Here is a 22,554-nt window from a genome sequence, read left to right as displayed (position 1 = left end):
GATGTTTTCAGATTGGTGTTTGAAGTTTGGTCATTTGTTTGATGTTAAGGTGGTTTGCGCGACCTTTTTCTAGGAGTAACGACACACTTTGCTTGAAAGTAACCAACTGTCACATCTCAGCTGCGGCAGGGTAGTTTTTCAAACTGATAAGAAAAAAGACCTCGCTGACAAAGTGTGACGGTTTTTCTATCTCAAGCATGTCTCTTAATTTCCATTACTGCAAAGAAAAATATGCTGTATGCTTTGGAGAACAGCCAACACACCCAAAATGTGTACGGCCCATTAAGGCCTCACAGGAATCCCGAAAAATGTCTAAAAATATCCGTTTCTCTTCACACATCATTAAAGCTGATGTTTTATGATTTAGGAAGTGTCTTTATGACTTCAACTTTTTGCGACTTTTTTTATTTTTACTTTAAGCCACAAGAACTCCACAGAGTCCCATTGCTCAAGCCGTGTGGTTGATAACACTGACAGTAACAATTACTCTGACGCTGCAATGCACAGGAGAGGAAATGTTTTGCAGTGATTTCTGCTGTTCCGAGGCGCTATGTGACAAAGCTGAAACAAAACTTGAAAAAAATACAACCGTTGTGAATATAACTCGCAATCTGATATGTCACCAAAAACTCCAGATGGCAGGCACGTTCGCAGGATTTAATTACAATGAAAGACACAAGATACAATGGCATTGCAACCAAATAACACAAAGCGTCAGTTACATTCAGACAATAAATCATAAGATGAGATCAATACAAGAGCCTTTCTTTATGGAGAGATACTTAGAATAGACTCAAGGCAGTCATAATAGGGGTTGGGCATACATCGATCAGCCACAACATTAGCAAACAATGCAATAATCTGCTGGGAAGCTTTTGGACCTGGCATTAGTGTGGCTCTTACTCAGACATTTACCACCCACCTAGACCAGACCAGTCTTGACATAGACACACACACAAAAAAAAAGTTTAAGAACAACTAAAAACGGTGACGGTGGTCATAATGTTATGCCTGAGCGGTGTATATTTAAAGAGAACCTTTGTGGCCTGGATTGAATCTCTGTTTGACGACTGACAACCACATTTGTCTGCGAAGCTGAATGTTGTGGCTGGGTGGTTGAGGAAAAGTAGCCAAAACCTGGAGGAGTGTGTGATTACCATTGTGCCTTCAGCTGTGCCCAGTCTGAGAGAGTGTTTTTATTTCTCAGAGAAACAGACAGCATCACTCGGCAACTATGATTATCAGGCCCCAGTCACAGCTGAGGTGTGCGCTGCTCTTTATAGGTTCTTCCTTAAAGTTTGGAGTGGGGCCCAGCTTATTATTAAAATGCTTCAGTCCGGTTTTATAGGTTCTGTCTGATTTAAGCCAGCACCTCATTAGGTTGTAAGAGGTGTGACTCTCCTGCACCTCTGAGCCAAAATGTTTAGGGTTTTCTTTAGGTTTACAGTTCTGACATTGCAGAGAGTTGTTATAAAATGAAAAGTGGCACCAGTAACTTAGCAAAATGAACAATGGTTGCTTTTCATTAATGAAACATTTGAGCTTGTGTTTCTCTTCTAAAGCCTAAGATTTATTTCAGTATATGTAATGTGAGAGCTCACAGTGCTGGCTAGCTGCTCTCACACGATTGATAGTATCTCTCTTCCCTCGAGGAATCACAAGGTGATGGCTTGTTTTTTATGACAGCTCTGTTATAACAGTGACAGATGTGATATCACTCGACGCCGCCTCTTCATATTTCTGCTGCAGCAGCAACCTTTAAAGGATGTGATGTCATATATGTTTTATGGGCCGGCGCAGCTGGCTGCAGTGACACATAAAAGTGTGTCTTCCTCATAAAGCTTTACTGTCTAAAGTAAAATTTATCTTTTTTAATTTGTCCATTTTGTCATATGTTGTTACATTTAATCAGATCTCCCGCTGTGATTTTTTAATCCTTGTAACCCCTCTTGGTTTAGTATTAAACTAGATGATAAAATGTGCAGTGGAGATATAAACCTTTGGTTTCGAAGGGCTCCATGAAGTATTAGTGTAGTTACTTCTTCCCTGGCACATTGATGCATTTCTTTGGACATTACCATCATAGTTAAAGGGTTATTGGTTACATTGTATTGGCCATTGAGATGTGAGTTTGTAAGTGAGTTTGTTCATTAGGCGTGTTGACGAATGCCTGGGCGAGGTAGAGTTGGCGTGAGATGAGGTCCCAGGTGGGAAGTTGAAAGGAAGTGTGTGTGCCCTGACTCAGCAGATGCGGCGAGACCCCTCAGGAAAATCTGCTCGACTATATCCGTGAATGGAAAAGTGCGAACAAACGACGCATATCTGCTAACGGTCAATAGAGAGAGGAAAACAGTGACAGGGGTTTAGAAAAAAAAATGTGAACATCTGAATAAACTGAGTTAGTCCTCCCATCACTGTCTATAGCAGTGTGAATAGCCAGCGCTCTAAACCCCCCCCCCCTCTTGTCGAAACAACAGACAGGCTTGTCCAGGCAGCGCTTCACACCTGAGAATACCTCATCCTGGTAACCTCAGGCAACTCGTGTTGAAACATTGTGTTCCTCTTCACACTCATGCCAAAGAAAACATCCTGAAGCACTCAGAGAAGCAGAGTATGGAGGGAACAAAGCCAAACTATCTTTGTTATTTTGATGCTGAAGAAAAAGCCGTTCAGGGTTTCATGTAGGATTTCAGATGAAAACTGATACCACCTACACATTGGTATTATCCTGGATGCGCAGGATGTCAGGAAGTCAATCCTATTGATAAAACTCTGTCTGCTGTGTACTAGTGGAGCCATCTCTTTGTGATTTAGAGCTAATTTGGTGAGGAGACAGCCCACCATGTCGAGCACAGCAGGAGGGACTTTCATTCTAGATTAAATGTTAAATAAATCCACACGCAAACTCCTCCACAATTCGTCACAGTGCCTCTGGATGTGTTGAAAAAGAAAGAAGATTGAGTTTGCCAGCACGAATGCGTCACTTCTTTCATCGTCTTTCAACAAGATGATGTCATGTTTGAGGCACACATTCTCAGACAGATGCTGAAACCTCAGAGAACTGACTTCATGCATTTTTGTGTGAGGCTGGTGTGTGAATAACACCGTAGTTATGCAAAAGGTTGTGGTAATGGTTTAGGTTGGTTGTTTGAGAACAACGTCCCTCTGGGCCCAATAAATGCACCACCACTTCAGGCATGGGTAAACTCTCTTCTTCATGTTTAATGCTAAGAATCCTCCCACATGCCAGGTGGTTCTCAGAGTCAGTGCCTATCTTGCTCAAGTGTTCCTAAGTGGGACACTCAGCCTCTAAGTTGCCCAGTGGTGCAGGAAACTGCTGCACTCTATCTCATGAGCGATGTAGATGTTATAATGTTCCCGGGTAAGTTATAAACAAGTGGGACGCGAACCATTTTTCATCTCCGACTCTACTGCGGGAGAAGTCTCAGCCTTCTGTTATTAATATGACAAAGATGTTACCATGCTGTAGCTCATCTCTCTGTGCCTTGTTGGTAATGAGGTCTATTTGTCATTCTGTCTTATTTAGTGCCTCATCATCGGTGGAGGTCCCTGCGGCCTGCGGACCGCCATAGAGCTCGCCCTGATGGGCGCCAAAGTGGTGGTGATTGAGAAGAGAGACTCTTTTTCCAGGAACAACGTGCTCCATCTTTGGCCCTTTACCATCCATGACCTTCGAGGTCTCGGGGCCAAAAAGTTCTACGGAAAATTCTGTGCCGGGGCCATAGACCACATCAGTGAGTATTTGATTTTACCATCCCATATTATGTGATGTGCAGTATTTTACCATACTCTCTCTATATCTATGTATCATTATGTACCCATTTCTTTGCTACATCTGGTGTTTTCCATACGAATTTTCTGTCAACTACAGCTACAGTATATAGGACACAATGAATCTTTATATTGTTTCCATCATAACCCTGAGCTGGATTTGCTCTCAGGGTTTTATGTCTATTTCCATATATTAATATCTGCCTGTGTTGTGCCTCATAGGCATCCAGCAGCTGCAGCTGATCCTCCTGAAGGTTGCCCTGATAGTTGCAGTGGAGTTTCACATCAACGTGGAGTTTGTCAAGCTGTTGGAGCCTACAGAGGATCAGGGGAATGAAGGTATGCACCCGCACCGTCACTTCAGATACACGCCCAAACAATAGATTGACACAGTTTCTTTATTATCTGCAAGGTGTGGGGCGATGAGAACAGCTGGAAACGGTACAGCTGGGACTTTTAGTTGGATGAGACTGAGAGGTTTAACACAGACATCACTGTGTTAGACAGATGGATAGTTCAGCGTAGCTTCCTGGAGGATCCGCGTTTACCCTCCTACTCTGCAGCTTTGACTCTCTACTTCAAGGCTGATCAGGCAGCAAGGGACGTCTCATCCTGTAGATGAACACTGGCACTGATTTAGGTTTCATCATATTAAGATGAGGTTAGCAGAGGTCAAGGGTTTTTCTTGACTTTCTTGACTCAGATGTAGACCTGCAACAGACAGCACCAAAGGAAATATTGGTTTCCTTTATTTTAAATGACATTTAGAGCTTTGTCTTGACTTACATTACATTACAGCGTGTACACTGCACTGCAGATGGCTACTTGACCCTCTTATCTCGCACTGGCCTATATGTCCCGAGGAAGAAAATAACTAGCACACTGGAGTGGTGTCCCTTCAGCTCTAATATCAATACACCGATAACAACAAGAGCCTTGCCTAAATTTAGACGCAGTCTTAACTCTCCTGTTCTGCTGTGACGGACATAGCTGTACCCTTGACTTCGCGGAAAGCATTTTCCACAGGGTGATATTACACAACAAGCTGCCAAGCGGTTACTATGCTGCTCATATCACTTTGGCTCACATTAAAGGTAAAATAATATATTAGGCATCAATTACACTGCGTTATTTGTTTAGCGGCCTGAACTGGCCAATGCGGCGTCATTTTATATTCCTCCATCATGATTGTCGAATGAATGGCCGTATTTGTCCTGACTTTTTTGGCATCTTAGCATGGGCAGGATTACAGCAACATAGCAACACTAAACAGCAACAGTGCCTAAGTGTGTTTACTCATTCTCATTGTTTCATTGTTTCTGGACTGACACATTTAGAGGTGCACAAGCATGGCGGGTGGTCAAAGGAGAAATGTTGCGATAGAGGTTGTTGAAGAGAAAAACACCGATCCCTACACATACCTGTCAGCGCTTTCCACGTGCTTTGAGCAGACCGTTCTGTGGAGGAGAAGACAACAAAGGGAATACACCTAGGATTCATATTATGTGGGTTTCTCTCTCTCTGTCTTTCAGGGCTTGGGTGGAGGGCCGCAATCCGACCCGCTGATCACCCTGTGGCTAACTTTGAGTTTGACGTCGTGGTGGGGGCTGACGGACGCAGAAATACTCTGGAAGGTGAGAAGACGGCGAACAAAAGGGCTAAACAGTATAGATGCCTCGGGGAAGTACTGTTCTTTTAGACCTGACAACAAAGTGTGATATAGAGGACGGAGCTATGATCCAGATTTTACTTTCCCATTAGACACAGTTAGAGACGGTGCTAAAACAGACTGAGCTTTGAGCTGGGATCAGTAAGAAAATTTCAGTTTTATTTCAAAATTTGAAAGCTCAGGTTTTCAGTCTATTGATGTGTATTTCAATGCAAAGGCACTGTATAATGCATCCAGCAGTTGATTTCAGCTGAACACATTACTTCAGTGCCTGTCATAGATGAGAATGGCACACACTTAAGAATAGTCAAGAGTTTGTAGATAAAACCCAGCACATCTATTGTTCACTGTTCAGCAAACACATCCAGGTCTTGTATCAGGACTTTCCCTTTAAATAACTTGTCCTACATTATCTCTGTTTTAAGAGCTATAAATGAAACTCACCTTTTGTAAACTTGCGCTAGCAAATAACCGTTGATCTCTCCCAAAGGGGAAAGGCTAGAAACTGCCGAAACACTCTACATAAATAGAGCAGAGCTCGGGGCCCACTGCGGCAGCTGATGCACTCATTTTGGACCGGCTCCATCTCTCAAACTGTTTCGGCCTCTCTTAAAAAATGCTGTCATCGAACAACCAATTCACATTAAATGTTTATTCCTAAAAAGGGCATTGTGGGGCAGAATAAGACGTTTAGCTCATTCCCCAATTATGAAGACGCCCGAGGGAAATGATTTTCCCCTTTAGTCAGCCTGCTTTTGTGCTACTTTTGTGGCCTAGCTATGGTAACAGAGTAAAATGTTGATTGTTGCTGCATGTGAAAGAGAGCGATGAAGTGACAGAGAGGGGATGAAAATGGCCCTCCGTGATTTTTTTAACAATGACACTTTATTTTTCCCCGTCTCGTGAGGCACTTTGTGAGTGAGCCACCAGTCCGTCCATTCCCCTTTTTCTTTAAGCATTGCAGCTTTAGAATGAGTGAGTCCTTCATTTGCTGGTATGAATAGACAGTTTGAAAATCTGCCAGTACAATGTCATTCCTTAATTTCAAAAGTTCACTTGTTTTTTGCCCAAAATATACTTGAAACAGACAATCATCCAGAGAACTTTTGAACTTGTTCAGAATTTAAAATATTTAATCAGATTCATTGAACACACTACTCTAATTTGGATTTTTTAAATACTTTATCTATGAATACGCTGTTCATAAATTGAAACTCTGTATGGAACAGCCCTTTACTGTTACACTTATGGTCCTGGTGGTTAATTAAGCAAAAGGCATTTTGATGTTTAACGTGATTGAATTCCTGTTGCTTCTTGCTAACCTTTTCTTTGCACGGCTGCATAAAGGCTTACCTCGTCTAATGTGCCTCTTATCCTGAAATAACTACCTTGTAATTATTTTTAAGGTTAGATTTCCTGTGGTTTTAATAATCACTCGGATTGGATTGTGTTGCTTGGGAAGATCCACATCCCCATTTTATTCTCTCTCTCCCTCTATGTCTGTATCTATTTTCTTCCAGGTTTCAAAAGGAAGGAGTTCAGGGGTAAACTTGCAATTGCCATCACAGCCAACTTTATCAACAGGAACACCAGTGCAGAGGCCAAAGTAGAAGAGATCAGCGGAGTGGCCTTCATCTTCAACCAGAAGTTCTTTCTTGACCTCAAAGAGGAGACAGGTGGGAAAGAATGACAGTGCCCTCAATACAGAGAACTGACTGGGCTTGTTTAACAGTAATGGACTGTAGTTTCCAACCTTTAATGGAATGTTTAGCATTAAACTCTGTCGTGAAGAAAAAGACACTCTACATGTAGTATAGTCAAAAGCATTCGTCTCTGTCTGATGTTTTTTCATGAATTATTGCCACATTGAAAACATATCTTGTCTTGCAGGTATCGATCTGGAGAACATTGTTTACTACAGGGACAACACACATTACTTTGTCATGACTGCCAAGAAACAAAGCCTGCTGGATAAGGGCGTTGTCATTAACGTAAGCAGTTAATGTTAATCCTGGAGTTCCATTATGTCACGCTGTCACAATGTTTGGTTTTGCATTCCTTTTTTTCTGATGGCTAATTTTCACTGCAGTTTTTCATTTGATCACAACAAAAGTGAATATTGTGAATTAAATGCAACAGCCTTTCAAATACTAATCCTTCAGTGTGAATATTTGCTAAGACTGTGTCATACAGGAAAATTAGCAACAAGTAACTGCATTAATTTAGATTAAGACATCAAAACAAACTAGTCTGATATTCAGAGGTCCAGATTTGGGTTGGTAGTATAGATTTTTAGTATGTCATATCCACAGTCTATTTAAATCACATATATTTCTGTTTTTTCACTTTGCAGCATTTGTACAAAACAGATCACACAGAACTGCTGAATTACTCAATCTTTTTCTGACTGCTTCTGCTCTACAGGATTACATAGAGACCCAGATGTTGCTGAGCAACGAAAATGTCAACCAGGAAGCTCTTCTGTGCTACGCCCGAGAAGCTGCTGACTTTGGCACCAACTACCAACTTCCCACTCTAGATTATGCCATGAACCACTGCGGGCAGCCAGATGTGGCGATGTTTGACTTCACAAGCATGCACGCCTCTGAGAACGCTGCTCTGGTCAGGGAGAGATTTGGACGCCAGCTGCTGGTGGCACTGGTCGGCGACAGTCTGCTGGAGGTAAGGAAGGGGAAGACTGATCGAGTTAAGTCAAGTGGGCTCAGTTCGGTCTGGGAAAAGAAGCAGTTGATGCACAGTTTGCCAGTCATGGCTGGAATGCTCAATTTCCTTTGGATGAAGACTCTGTGAAAGCAGCGACAGGGACTCTTTACTGGCAACTGTTGCTATTGCTCCATTCTGTCTCTTCTGTCTGTACAGACTCATAATGATGATGATGATGATGTTTGTCACTGATATAGCGTGATCTTCCTGCACAGAGTTGAGGATGATGGTACACGCACTAGATTTAGGGAGACGTTAAATGTGGCTGTATGGACATGTGCAATCTGATCTGCACCGTTACGCTGACAGGAGTTATTAGTAATGTTTCTAAAACATTCTAAAACAGACAGTCATCCCTCTGGTATGTGACATTACAGGGCAAAATATTACAACTGACAAAGAAGTAAAACATGTTCGAAATTCCTGGCAAGCCTGAAAAAGTGTAATTACTTTTCACGGACACCACTTAAATGTTTCTCTTTTCTTCTCTCCCTTGTATTTGTATTTCTATTCTTTTCGTCTGTAAAAGGAAATCTGCCTTCATCTCACCTCTGTCTCCTCACGCACAGAAGACTGACTCACTTGAAATGTTTGCTCTGTGTTTATGTGCAGCCCTTCTGGCCAATGGGTACAGGCTGCGCCAGAGGCTTCCTGGCCGCCTTCGACACGGCCTGGATGGTGAAGAGCTGGGCTCAGGGTCGGACGGTTCTGGAAGTGCTGGCGGAGAGGTACACACACATTGAGATTGAGAAATATACAAGTACGTGTTTGCGTAATTAAGTAATTAATTAACTCCACATACTGTGTTTTTTGTTTTCGTGTAGGGAGAGTATTTACCGACTACTGCCTCAGACAACACCTGAAAACATAGCCAAAAACTTTGAACAGTACACCATAGATCCTGGAACCCGATACCCCAACCTCAACACTGCCTGTGTCAGGCCTCATCAGGTGAGAGGAAATGACTATGGGCTTGGTTTATAATAAATACACACAACTTTACGAATGTCTGGATTGTGATCTTTTTTCTTTCCCCTTTCTGTTTCAGGTGCGTCACTTGTACATCAGCGGAGAGCTTCATTCCTGCTCTCTGGAGCGTGCCGCTTCCATACGGCGGCCTGTCAATCTCAGCAGACGAGGTGAGTATTTCTGGGACTGACAGACTCGAAGCATAATTGCTGCTGATTCATCTCTGTGTTAATCGTGGCAGCGATCTGACTGATATAAAAACACAGTGGCCCACGTCTGTTCTCGTCCTTCCCTTCCAACTAACAGCATTCACTTCATTTTAGGGAATAAGTCACAATCTGAGGTTTGTTTTTACATGCGGGTTCATTGAGGGGAGGAAGCTCTGAAAGAGGAGCTGCAGGGCTGTGGGAGGAACAGGAAGAAACACACACACACACACACACACACACACACACACACACACACACACCGTTCCACACTCTCCAAGTTCCACATTATTTTATGTTCCTGTCTTTAAAATTACCCTGTGTTTAAACTAAAAAAAAACAATCACACATAATTCAGAAACCTACATATGTATAGTATAATGAATAAACATTTGTGACAAAATTTGAATAAAGTTTGAAGTGTGGTTATATCTGTACTTGGAATGAACTGTAAAGACATACAGAAATGAGCCGTATGTTTGACTAACGTAACTTTAGTCATTCACCAGCGAGTATGTGCATGTCCACACAGAGACCTGTACATTCCTCAGCACCCACGTCAACTTATTTTACAGCATTGTCGGTTGGCGTAAGCCCCTGAATGCCTACATGATTGATATTCTTCTTAAACCTGCATTCCTCTGACAGGTTATCTGAGTTTTTGTTTGTTTTAATGAAAATCTGCCTATCCCCGTTTCTTTCACAGAGTCAGAGATCAGGCCGGCGAGGCTTCTTACCTGGTGCCAGAAACAGACGGAGGACTACAGGAATGTGACAATCACGGACCTGACATCATCTTGGAAGAGTGGCATCGCCCTCTGTGCCCTCATCCACAGGTTCAGACCTCAGCTGATGTACGTAAGACACACCAGATAATCTCGCAGCGGCCTGCAGAGCTGCAGCTTCTATCAAAGACCAAAATCAGTGACGTTATCTCTTTACAACTTTAATGCATTCCAATGAACATACCTGTTTTTCTGTATTATGAGCTGCCTCTTTGTACTGACTATTTGGGGGGACATTCTTCTTATGGGTGTGTTACATATGCTCAGAATGAAACTAACACTTGCTATGTATGGCAACTTTAAGAAGACTCTTGTCCTGAACTTAGAGCTAGCTGCTAGTATATTGTGCAACCAGAGGAGTGTCAGATTACATCTGTGTACAATTCAATAAGGAGAAATCATTTGGAAATAAAGTGTGAAATTTATTCAAGTAACAAGAAGATGGTAAATATTTCCGCGGTTGGTGGGTGTGAAGGAGAGAGTCCGATGGAGACTTCAGATGGGACCATCTGGACAGCTAGGATAGTGAGGAGGAGGTCTGCTCAACAGAGTGACAGAAAGTAATCAATTTAAAGAACAAGGAAGGACTGGCCAAGAGAACACGGACTAACAGATCACTGGATAACAGCAGTGATGCTGAAATTGACAATATTCTGTTTGAGAAAGCAGAAGTGATGAAGTGAATGGAGCAGTAGAAATAGCCCAACCTGAACACAGGGGGATAGGGAGAGAACGTGTGACCACATCTCCTCTATTCACCTTTTGCCTGCGCTTCATGTCACACATTTTTATCAAGGGTATTTCATCACAGTTTATTGACTCAGCTGAAACCAATACTCACTGCTCCAGTACCTGTATTAACATGTATCCGACAGAAGCTATTATTCAGTGGGCTTTCATTCTCAGTAATGGGCTTTTTTCCTCTATTAATCTGGAGTTAGAGAGGAAAAAACTGAAGTCAAACAAAAACTGTAGCTTAGTTTAATCTTTCAGAGTCGGTCTGCCTTACACAACATGGAATTAGTCAGTGCAACTTTAGATAAGTAAATTTACAAATCTAATTTTATCCTCTCTCCCTTTAATTACTGACTTCATACCTCTGCACCGCTTCATGTGGTCATGCAAGTTTCCAGGAACCACTGGCTTTTTTTCTTTTCTCCCTCCGCTCTTCCATATGCATACCTGTCAGCAGAGCGGACGGCAGAGAGGGGAGCAGGTTCATAGTAAAGAAAGGAAGAAAGAAAGAAAGAGTGAGCCTCTGCAGTTAACTGAATAACACCAAAGTTTGTGTGTGCTGCTGCTAGGTTACTGCTCTTTCCTTTACGTTACTCCTTACGGTGTCTGCACACTGTCAGTGTTGGTACAGACGTCAGAGCTGTGCCTTTTTCCTCCCATTAGAAGTAATTTCCTGCCACTTTCTGCTCCAATATGAGAGAAAGTTTTTCATGAAGTTTGAAAATTGAATAAGATAGATAAATCCTGTGAATGTTTGTGTTAAAAGTTAATATCTGTGTGTATATTACATTACATTTGCTCACTACCGCTTACGGTACCTGGAATTAAAGGATAAAAGTCACATTTCTCATTCATTATTCAGGGAATTATATTTATTTCTAGGTCATGGGTAAATGGGGTTGGTGAAAACTCCACCCAAACACAATAATTGTGAGAACATAACATAACAAAACATATATAGCAAACTTTAACTAACTGTATATTTTTCCTAACTGCTTTGCCATGACATATTTAGCCTGGACTTTTTTTTTATTCTACCATGTGTTTCCATCAGAGATCTTAACTCATTAAATGAGTTGGACCATGCTGCGAACCTTCAGCTGGCTTTTGACATCATTGAGCGGGAATTCGGGATCCGATCATTCACATCTGCGAAGGAGCTGAGTGCTGATGAGGAGCTGGATAAGACCAAGATGGTCACCTATCTGTCCAAGTTCTATGAGCTCTTCCGGGGAACGCCTCTACCTGCATCAGGTACACTACTATGCTGAGGCCTGTTGTTACTGTTTCTGTTTTTTGGTCCTCATCTTTGTCAGGGTTTGGTTTGACTTCAGTGTGTACAAAACATCTAGTGAGAGAATGTTTTACATTTCTTTAGAATTTCTGTAAAAAGTTGTGTTTGTTGTCCGGTGTTTTCAATCTCGAGCAGTGGCATGAGAGGAATGTGCATCGGTATCAGAGTTATGCACTGCTGCAGTCTGAGATTCTTGACAGCATACAGCTGCCTGTTTCAACAGAAGTGCTGCTTAATTCCCGCCTATACTACGCTGTATTATTTAACCTCAACCTTCTCACCTTCCTCTATGGTGCAGCTTATTCAGCTTTACTCTTTTAGTGGAACATTCCTCTATATAATTGCAATACGTTCTTTTTCCAGACTGCTCATAAAACTTTCCTCATCTATAAGGCGATAATGCATTGATGTTATGTGACTTTTATGGCTGTACACAGTGGAAAACGTGAAAACTCTAATGCAGTCATGTGTTATACGTCAGGTTCCAGAGGAGTGGATGAAAACAATGAAGACTATCCATCTAAGGAAGTCAGAAGTAATAATAATGTGCTCAATCTTGCACTGCATAGAAAACGGGTGCCAAAGGTAACTAAGCTAAAAGTTTGATTATTATTTTAATATATATTTTGTTGTATTCAGTGTCAAAATAGTTTTGGTTAAGAAACATATTGCTGTTTTTAAACCTCTTCTTTTTGTATCTGCTACTTATTTCCTCATTCTGTATTCTCAGGATGAGAAGAAGTTGGACGGTACAGACTCCCTTAACAAGAGGAGACGGAAGTTCTGTTATTTGGAGGAGGTTCGTTAGTATACTGCTTCTAAGTACAAAGTTATGCGTGTGTTTCGATATGTTACTGAGTTTTTGTCTGTTGTGTCCTCAGGCCACCAATCTGTCCAGTAATGGCTCTGCAGTACATGGTGGGCGGGATCCCAAGGAAAATAAAGTGCGCTCAATGGCTACTCAGCTCCAGGCCAAGTTTGAAAGTACACCCAGATACACTGTCCCCAAAACACAGGTAAAGACACAACGCCATTAAGGTTTATTTATCTATTTAATCTTGATGTTAGTGTAGTTCTCACTGTCTAATACGTTTACATCTTTCCGAGTACAGAAATCTAAAATGGCAGTTTGCCCTCTTTTTAAACCGATCATAAATATGTTTTAAATTTCCTCTGTTGTGAGCTGGAGTTCAGACAGTGGTCTGTGGTTTTAATCTAACATAACTTTCCAAAAACTTTCCTTTTGCTAATGCTGCAAAGTCTTCTGTTGTCCGTTATTCCTTGCATTTAATATTTTCAGCCTTTTCTGTTTCTGTGCTCATTTATGGACTCTTTTCCTTATCCCTTTCAAAAACCTCAGTCAGACTGTGAGAAGTCTTTTCTGCTGAACACTCTTGACCTGACTGAGAGCTTTCCTGAACTCAGCCCTCCGCTCCCACTCAAACCTCCTCCTTTAACACAGGTAGTCTGGAGCAACGCAAATTGCATTTGCAAATACAAATGATAGAAAAAATGCTTCAGAGCACGACTTCAAAAGTAGTTACAGTTTGTAAAACTTGACATAAAACAAACATTTATTTTTATGCTAATTTATCCTGCTGTCCCACGGTTCTTGTATTTCACAGTCTACATGTGTACTGTACACATTTCAAACACCACACCACAATTTACCTAAACAAGGAGTTTTCAGACCTTGGATATTTAAAGGACCATGCTGGTGGTTTTAATTTCTGAACCCTCTTTTTACTTTAGAAACTCTCTAAATTCCTTCATGTATTTTTGCAATTATAGGTTACACAGTAAACTTGCTCAAACAGTTGTGCTCACTGTTTGTGAAATCTCAAAACATGAAATGCACACTTAGATCTCTACATAATGCTTAAAATCAACAATGGTATAATTATCGTCTTTGATTATAAATTCTAGCCTGTTTTACCTTACATTACACTGGATTATGTTGTATGAAAGCGTTCGATTGCGAGAACAAAAGGGATTATCATCGCCGTGGCTTTTCTTGTTGGAAAGTGCTGAAACAAGCACAGGCACAGCTTGTTAACAGGCAAGGAAGGCAACGGCTTGGGGCCTTAAGGCAGTAGGGGGCCACCCAAGGCCTGACTAACTTTCAAAACTATAGCAATGGCAAAGTGCTAAGTTTATAGAGTAGTGACGTTCGAATCGTATCTATTGACCAGCTCCTTGACATGAACAATGGGAACCGAGTCTAAGTTGCAAACTGTTCTTTTTTTCACATGTGTCTCAGTATGCACAGGTCTCAAGGAGGACATGCTTCCTTTGAAGTAAGGGACTGGTTTAGTGGTGAGCATAGCTCCTTTCCAAGCAGTTGATCTGCTTATCCCACCAACAGAATATACTGTATATTACATATATAGGTGGGATGTCTTAGTTTGAATGATTCTGACCAAATCAGACCTATCATTCCTCCCAGTGATTATTTCCCAGATAAAATGAATTACACCCAGGCTGGCATCTGGAAAATAAATACATTTTGAACAGCTCTTTGAAAGGAATGAATCCATGAGATCCGTCTCCCTTCAAAGAGACGTAAATCCCATCTCTTAGTTCTCAATGGCAGGACCTCCCAAAGGGCCCCCACCTGACACAGCTCTGCACACTCAGTCCCATTACATGTTGTGTGCACAACTCTTTATAGTATGACAGCGGCGCCAGATTGAAAATGAAAATAAGTTATTCATCTGGCAGTGAAAAAAGAAAGAACTAGCTGGAGGAAGAGGAGAAAGGGGTAAATGAAGCAGATAATGACAATTAATGATAATTCTGAACAGCTAACAGAGTGCTGCCAGTCTAGCCTATGGGGAAGAGACATTTGAATAAAATAACTTCCACTAGCATCACATCATTTGTTCTTTCGGTAATGTTTAACATTAGTTAACTTCGTCTGTATTTTTTTGCCCATGACCTGTAAGTTTCCTGAAGAGCAGTTTAATGTGGTAGCACAGTGTCTGACTCCACCTAAACTACGGCTAATTAAAAAATTGTTACTTGTTACTTAAAGCAGCCCTTAATTATACATAACTTATCCTTAGTACAGTTTAAAGAGTTAAATAAATATTCGCCAAAAACTATTTTTGTATCAGCCTGTGAACATGTTTATTTCTGCTGTAAAGCTGGTCATAGTAACATTAAAGTCTATGGGGACTGACGTGAAATTATAGCCAAGTGACCATTTAAGGAACTGCAGCTTTTGGCACCATATTTCAGCCCTCGCTTTAAAAACACCCCTTCCTTATAAGTGCTATGGCTGAAGTAAAAGCATTATATTCACGAGCCAAGCTGTTGAAAAATCATACCCACAGGGCAAACAAAAATCAAACATAAGTGTCAGAAAAGACCATGTGAAGTTAAGAGTCTCTTTTATTCAGACTTAGCTGTTGGCTGTTGACTCGCAGCTCTCAGATGTCAGACTGCCTCTCCAGTTCTTGACCGCCCCAAGAAGAATGTTTTAAAAACAGCTCATGCTCACGCTGCATTACCATGAGATGATTTTATAACTTTGGTAAAACTTGGAGCAGTCAGACTCTGTAATGGATTACCTACGCAGGTTGATTTTCATGCCGTGCTAGCGCAACTAATGTCTGCCAAGAGGGTAGGAAATGAATCTCGTGTTGTTGTTTAAAAACAGTTGGCAGCATAGTGAACTATGTGTAATTTGCCAGTACCGGGCTGAAACATATAAAACCACCTGTATGGTTCTTTAAATGATCTGCAGTCTCTAAGTGGATGAAAAAGACATCATTGTTTGGCTGCTCGAGGAGCTCCAAGAGCTCACCTGTGTATTATCCTTTTCAGTTTGAAGTCAGTATCAGAAAAGCAGCAGAGCAGTTAGTCCGCCTGCCTCCAAAGACTCTGCCCAAACCCCAGCTCCAGCATCCATTTTCTGTAGTGAAGCTCAGACATGTTGATCAGACACACGCTGAGACGAAGCCCCAGCCTCAGCCCGAGAGCGCAGACCCCCCTGCTCCTCCTACCTCCTGCCAGTCAGCAATCCATTTCATGTCAAGGATCCTGCATCGCCTCAGGGAGGTGGATGAACACATCTCTGAGGTGAACAGTGTCTCTTCTTTTGTGTGTTTCTGTCTATTTTCTCTGTCCTCCTTTTAAACCACTGTGATTGCTGCAAGTTCTGATCCCCCAGAAGGCCCCAGAGTGAATGCTGATTATATATTATGTCCTGATTACACATTTAGACTTGTGTAATGTGTAGTCAGATGGCGGAGTCAGCCCCTAATTATCCTGAATGACAGAAATGGCAAGAGCAGGCCTACGGACCTGGCACGAGCTGAGACAGACACACAGAGAGATTATTGGCCGGTCTGAGTATTTGTGGTACAGGTTGGCCAAGGCCAGAATGCAGGCACAGGCTTATATCTGAAATTAAGCTATTTTGATTATTCAGATTTGGAAAAGGACTTCCTGAACTGGCTCAGTTCAGAACTGAAAGATTTAGTTTAGAACTTTTGTTTGTTGAGAGAGATTAAATTTTCAAATACAGTTTTGAGAGTTTTCTTAAAATACAAAAAGCACAGAAATCCCGTTAATGCTCAATCAAGATAATTTTCACTGCCATCATTACTGCCTTACAAATGGATCATTTTTCTGTAGTTTACTCAGTTACGTGTCATTTATAAACATGTTGGCAGGTTAGTTTAATCGATTTATGAAACCTCTTCCCCTTATTTATTAGTCACAAGTGTACCAAGAATTTTGCAGCCGTCAGTGTTTGTAATTATAAGTAAGTTATCATTTAATTTGTTCGTATCTCTGTAACAGGTCCAGAGCCGGAGCCAAATGGCGATTAGCTTAGCTTAGCATGAATACCAGAAGCAGGGTGAAACAGATAACTTTCTACAAAGCTAAAATGCAGTAGTAGATGTAATCTGTCTAATTTGTTTAGGGCCATGACACACCAAGCCAACGGCTGTCCATTCGCTGGTGTCAAGCAGTCGCTAGGTGTCTGCTAGGTGACCCTAGCTTTGGCAGTGTGTTCTGCTCTCTTGCTGGTAGCCAGACCTCTAGTTGGCTTTAGACTATTATTCAGCAAACCAGTGCACGTTAAGGGGAGCAGATGTGATGAAGGTGCCTAAACTAAGTCATCGCTGCACACACACCATTCTCGTTTCTTCTTCAAATATTTTGACAATGACATGATTATTGAGAACAAATAAATGGTACAACAACTGAGTCAGGAGAGGCCAACCCAGCCCAGGTACATGGGTTTGTAGCTCTCTCTTGCTTCCACTTTTGATTTGCCGTGGTTTCAACTGCAACTTTTTGACTGAGACTCAGGTGACATGAGGTGAGGTCACAGAGTCTGACTGGTTTGGTGTGCCTTAATCTTTGTGACAAACAACAATTGTGTGGCTTAGGGAGAGTCAAGGAGATATAAGAACTGTTCCTCCCTCCTATTCTTTATGCTAAGCTAGGCTAACCGCCTTTTGACTCTTGCTCTAAACTATTTTTTTGTTTTGTTTTGTACATTTTGTCCACGCCTTTATTATTATGTTCAGATAGTCCAATCAGTTCCAAAACTACTCTTAAACTTAGTGATTATCTTTATCATTAACATCTGACTTTGGCTCAACCTGCGTCTGATTTGTCTGCCAGGACTGCGTCGGCTGGCTCAGGTTTCTAAAGCAGTTCAGTACGAGTAACCACATCAAGTGGGGTGTGAAATTAACGTAATAAGGCCACCTTCATTCCACACAGCGACGTCATTGTTCTCCTCTCGACAATGCACACTTAGCTGTCAAATCCTGCTACTTACTGAGAGAGCAGAACAGAAAGGTCTTTCATCTTTTAACTCTGCAGCGCTTATTAAGTGGTTATTAGTCTACCTAATTATGTCTAGTAAACAGAGACCTCCACATTTGTCGGTGGGTGTGTTTTACTGTGCTCAGTAGGCTGATGACTTTTCTTTTGTTCCTGTACCCTTGCAGAAAAGAGCTCAGACACAACAGGTTAGAGAGTTTCATTCTAAGAGTATAAAGGAGAAAGCTGTTCACCTTAGGAGAATGTTTTCAGAAGACAGCTCTGCTTTACTCAAGGTGACCATCTCAAGCTTGATTTGTGACCCCACTCTGGCCTTGCGTTTTGCACAATGAAACCTGCTCACAGTGTGTTTATCTGCATGCAGAAACACCTTTGGATCGCAAGTGTTGCACGCAGTCCCATGTCCATTGGTTTTCTATACCTGAAAAATGAGCGTGTGTTTATGGTGTGTGTTCCAGTGGTGAAGGATCTTTTTTTTTTTTTTAAATAAAGTGTAAAAACAATCATCTGTGCCCAGCATTTGCCTCGCAAACGTGGATCTGTCTCGTAATTGCGAAAGACAGATTTACACAAAAGCAGTGCGCTTTGCATGAGAGCTTCGCTTTAACTGCTGCTTCTGCTTCTTGTGCTTTTAATTACCAGCAGCGCTCACACAGCAGAAGTGTGTGTGTGTGTTCTTGTGGTGTCACTTTGTGGGTTTCTCTTCTCCGCCCATCCCAAACTGGTTGCTCCAACTCCTGAGCCGCAGATGTTAATGCAGGACTTACACAAGCTTAATAAAGGAGCAAGTACTGGTATGGGGAATTTAACTCTGACAATCAGATGGTATAGACATGACAAAAAGATAAAGGTAAAAACAAAAATTAGAAGAAAAGAAACAGATTAAGCAAATTCCTAAAGATACTTTATGGACGGTTTAGCCAGAGAGAATGTATTGAACGGGTATTTCAGTGATTTATGTTTACCCTAAGAGGTATTTATTATATTTAATGGCAAATGAACATTGAAAAGAAAGCTCAAAGTCAGTGGTCAGCGTGTTGTCTTTCTATCTAACGAGGTATCTGCCATCAGTGCTCATCTTTTATCTGTTTCCCAGGGTGGCTCCATACGACGAACATTTTCCCACTCGGGTGACAAGTGTCATTCATGCGAGAAGCGTGTTTACATGGTGGAGAGGGTCTGCGCCGAGGGGCTCTACTTCCACAGGGAGTGTTTTCGCTGTTCGACCTGCAGCTCTGCTCTGCGACAGGGAGCACATGACTTCCATTCTGAAGACGGTTTGTGTTTTTACCTGCTAGACCCACATATCAGTTACGTTTTCGGCATCAAATCAAATGGTTTTGCTGACGTGCTTTGTCCTGCCGTTTGCTGTCATCTTACAGGGAAACTGTACTGCAAACTTCATTTTGATCAACGGAACAATGGGACGAACCTACGGAGGAATTTCTCCCTCCGCTCAGTGAGTACTTTGCATTTTTGTTCGTCTCTTTCTGTCACTATTTACTGTTAAGTGTCTAACTCCTCTGGCCGTCTCACTCACTATCTTAGACTCGCAATGGAGTTCAGGAGCGACCTGCTGCTAATGAAGAAAGCTCACAGTCTAGCTGTACAGAAGACCTGCAGAGTCAACCTGCTGCAGGTACCTTCAGCTCTTTCATTAAGAAACAGCTGAGCTGGCCCCTGCGTGTGACTCGTGCTGTGTGTAACGCCCCCTGGTATCTGTCCCAGAGGGTGCGCAGTGAAGCACAGGCCCTCGCCGAGCACCTGAGGGACAACGCCCAGGACTATGCATTGTTGTATGAGCTACTGAGCATGAGCATGCCACTGCTGTTTGTTTTACAAGAGGTACTGCTGCAGATGTACGCAGAGGCCGTGCCTGACGAGCCAGGCACTTTGCAGCCTTTACTACTTTGGCTGCAGGAGCAGATCGGGCACAGGCTCATTTAGACTAATGGTTTTAACCCTGGACATTACTCCAGATGTGGAAATATGTGGCTGAGGTGCACATTAGCTGGAGCTCGTCATTTTACCGTTTGCAAATGTGCACAAGCACCTTCTTAATGTTTACTTAGCTTTTATAATGACACTGTAGGTAGATTTGCTGTTGGATGTTCATGCGCACAGGCCAAAGAAGACACTGTAGGTTGCTAATACAACTTTTAGCAGTTTACTTGGGACGATTTGTCGCACAATGAAAGCTGCACCAAACAAGTTTGCGGTTGGTTTGATGTGGAATCTGTACGGATTTTCTAATTAGTTGTCCCAATAGGTTAAAAGTAGTAGCATAGAAGACTGCTGAAATCATCATTGCTGTAGAATTGAACTTTTACAACATGGAAAATTGGACTTGCTGTTAAATTTCTTGTCTCGGGTTATGACTTACCAACTTGATGCACTTTATCTTTGTGAACTGCCTTGTTGACGTAGCAGTAAACACATTGGACAAAAGCCTGGTGTCATGTTAACAGTGACCACCATGCAGGGCTTCTTTTGACTATGCAAATATGCTTCTGCCATAGTTTTTTTTGTTTTGTTTTGTTTTTTAAATATATATATATGTGTGTGTGTATGCAGGTATGTGTTTCACAGGCTGTTTCTATGATCTCACATCCGTTTACTCTCATGAACAGTTATTTTTTTTATGGATGACACAAAAGTCTCTCATGCTGTGGACTGTCCTAAATACTACAGAGTATTTAGTTTTACTTTGCTGCCACCTACTGTTGAATCAGTTAAAAACATGGAGGGGTTCCGAGACACCCTTGCATTTTTAAGCTCAGCCTGCACATTACAATTCCATTTTAATGTTTTGAAGATCTTCAGATTGATTGACAATAGAAGCGGCGAGCATGCTGGAAGGCGTGTGGCCATGCTTGCCACTCTTGCCATAATTTTTAAGCACGTTGTCGGAAGATCAAACCTCTCCGACGCGAAGACTCAAGGTCGCTTCCTCTTCACATGAACAATCTAATGATGCTGCTGAAGCACTTTAGAGATGCAGAGTATTTAGTTTAGAACTGCTTGAAATGATATTTGCAAAAACATGAGGCATTATTTCAAATGTTTCCGCCATTTTAATACTATGCGTGTGCTACATTATCAGCTGCCTAATATCTCAGACTGAATGACAGAAAAAAAAGTCAGTTTTAAGATACCAAAGACCTGTTTTTTGTTTTTTTGTTTTTTTTAACACACCAGCTGGACTTGTATGACATGTAAATTATACATCTGTGTCGCAAGATGACATGCCATGCATACTATAACATAGTGCCTGCATCCAAATATCCCGTTTCTATGAATGTCAGTATTTTGTTTTCATAAACATTTTCTACTTTTGTGCATTAAGCTGTTTTTATTATGTCTTCATGTTCTCATTGTTTTAGCGCATGTTTCTCTTTTCCTCTCATTCAGCTGATGCCTTTTATGAAGAGTTTGAGACAGCCGGATGGTTAGGAGAAATGACATTTTGAAGGTGATCACCTGCATGGTCACTTGGTTGTGTGTCGTAATTGTGAGGAGGCTGCTGATGCTCATGTTAGATAACTGACCCAAAGTGTCTGATGTGACTGAACGGCATTTTCTGTTATGAAATAACTATTGTCCTTTGAAGTGAGTTTTTCCTAAACTAAGCTGATGACTAATGAACGGCTTCAGTGTTTGCCATTGAGCTGAATGAACTAGTACTAATGTGGTGTGGTTTGAGGCCACAGCCCACACGTACAATGAATGAAGAAGCAAAACTAAAGGGCAGCATAAGTACTGGACTAATAACCAACGAAGAACACAAACCAAGACTTCACATAAGGCCTTATTGTTTCAACCTTGTAGTTTTTTTGCACTGTGTGAAGTGAAATATTCCTCTAATAAAATACCAACTTCACAATTCGAAAAACTATTAAACATTATTTAGAAAAACAAGGTCACTGCAAGGTTTGTTCAGTAGTTTTGGAGCTTTTCAAAGATATCGGAAAATCTTCCTCAGCAGATGTTTACGGTTGGCTCTCATTGATTTATTAGAAGTTCAAATGAACTTCTGTCGTCATGCTCAACAATTACATTTCAAAGCTAACATGCATGACTGGTCTTCAAAGTGCTGAGAACAAAAAAACAAACTTCTGTTCTAAGCTCTTGGATAGCTACTGAATGAGATTCTCTCTAAAACATGATGTGACTGTTTCGACAGTTCACTCATGTTTTATTGAATTATCTGCATCTTGGTGATTTGAAAATGCATTTTCAAGCGGTTCACATGTCAAAGTTTGATTGCAGGTGTTGGGGTGTTCAAAAAAAGAAAAAAAGAATCAGTTTGGTCAGCGTCAGCTGAGCATGAAGACTACAATTTTGAGAGCGGAAAAAGAAAATGTGAGAGCTGGCAAGACATGAGCTATACAGACCTCTGTATCCTGCTCATCATCTCTGCTGGAGGCTGCAGCTCTACGAGTACAACACACCTGAACCTATGAACAAGTTCTTGCAGGTCAAGCTGCATTATGGGTAATGGAGGTAGAAGGAAGAAGAACAGTGAAGAATACATGTATATGTATATGTGTGGCCCTGCAGCATTAAATGGGA

The 22,554-nt window shown here is 41.6% G+C and overlaps 1 protein-coding gene across 2 annotated transcripts in view; it reads left to right on the top strand.

Moving 5' to 3' along the window:
• The window catches only part of LOC311485699 (F-actin-monooxygenase mical2b-like), a 29,613-nt gene extending 8,292 nt beyond the window's left edge, over window positions 1-21,321 (top strand). The window contains exons 2-21 of one of the 2 annotated variants that reach the window (XM_084541279.1): window positions 3,548-3,755; window positions 4,015-4,131; window positions 5,325-5,426; window positions 6,982-7,137; window positions 7,352-7,452; window positions 7,886-8,143; window positions 8,798-8,913; window positions 9,010-9,136; window positions 9,234-9,324; window positions 10,067-10,214; window positions 11,935-12,134; window positions 12,656-12,759; window positions 12,905-12,973; window positions 13,056-13,190; window positions 13,535-13,636; window positions 16,003-16,257; window positions 18,150-18,257; window positions 19,079-19,259; window positions 19,365-19,441; window positions 19,531-21,321. In XM_084541279.1, the coding sequence (XP_084397405.1) occupies window positions 3,548-3,755; window positions 4,015-4,131; window positions 5,325-5,426; window positions 6,982-7,137; window positions 7,352-7,452; window positions 7,886-8,143; window positions 8,798-8,913; window positions 9,010-9,136; window positions 9,234-9,324; window positions 10,067-10,214; window positions 11,935-12,134; window positions 12,656-12,759; window positions 12,905-12,973; window positions 13,056-13,190; window positions 13,535-13,636; window positions 16,003-16,257; window positions 18,150-18,257; window positions 19,079-19,259; window positions 19,365-19,441; window positions 19,531-19,929 (3,054 nt within the window). In that variant the 3' untranslated portion in view covers window positions 19,930-21,321. The remainder of the gene's footprint in view (window positions 1-3,547; window positions 3,756-4,014; window positions 4,132-5,324; window positions 5,427-6,981; window positions 7,138-7,351; window positions 7,453-7,885; window positions 8,144-8,797; window positions 8,914-9,009; window positions 9,137-9,233; window positions 9,325-10,066; window positions 10,215-11,934; window positions 12,135-12,655; window positions 12,760-12,904; window positions 12,974-13,055; window positions 13,191-13,534; window positions 13,637-16,002; window positions 16,258-18,149; window positions 18,258-19,078; window positions 19,260-19,364; window positions 19,442-19,530) is intronic. The other variant, XM_084541278.1, reaches the window with a different exon arrangement.
• Window positions 21,322-22,554: the final 1,233 nt, after the last annotated feature.

The sequence above is a fragment of the Chelon labrosus genome, assembly GCF_963514085.1.
Source record: "Chelon labrosus genome assembly, chromosome: 3".
Lineage (NCBI taxonomy): Eukaryota > Metazoa > Chordata > Actinopteri > Mugiliformes > Mugilidae > Chelon > Chelon labrosus.
The sequence above is the reverse complement of the archived record's forward strand: the minus strand, read 5'-3'. Positions and strand labels throughout refer to the sequence as shown.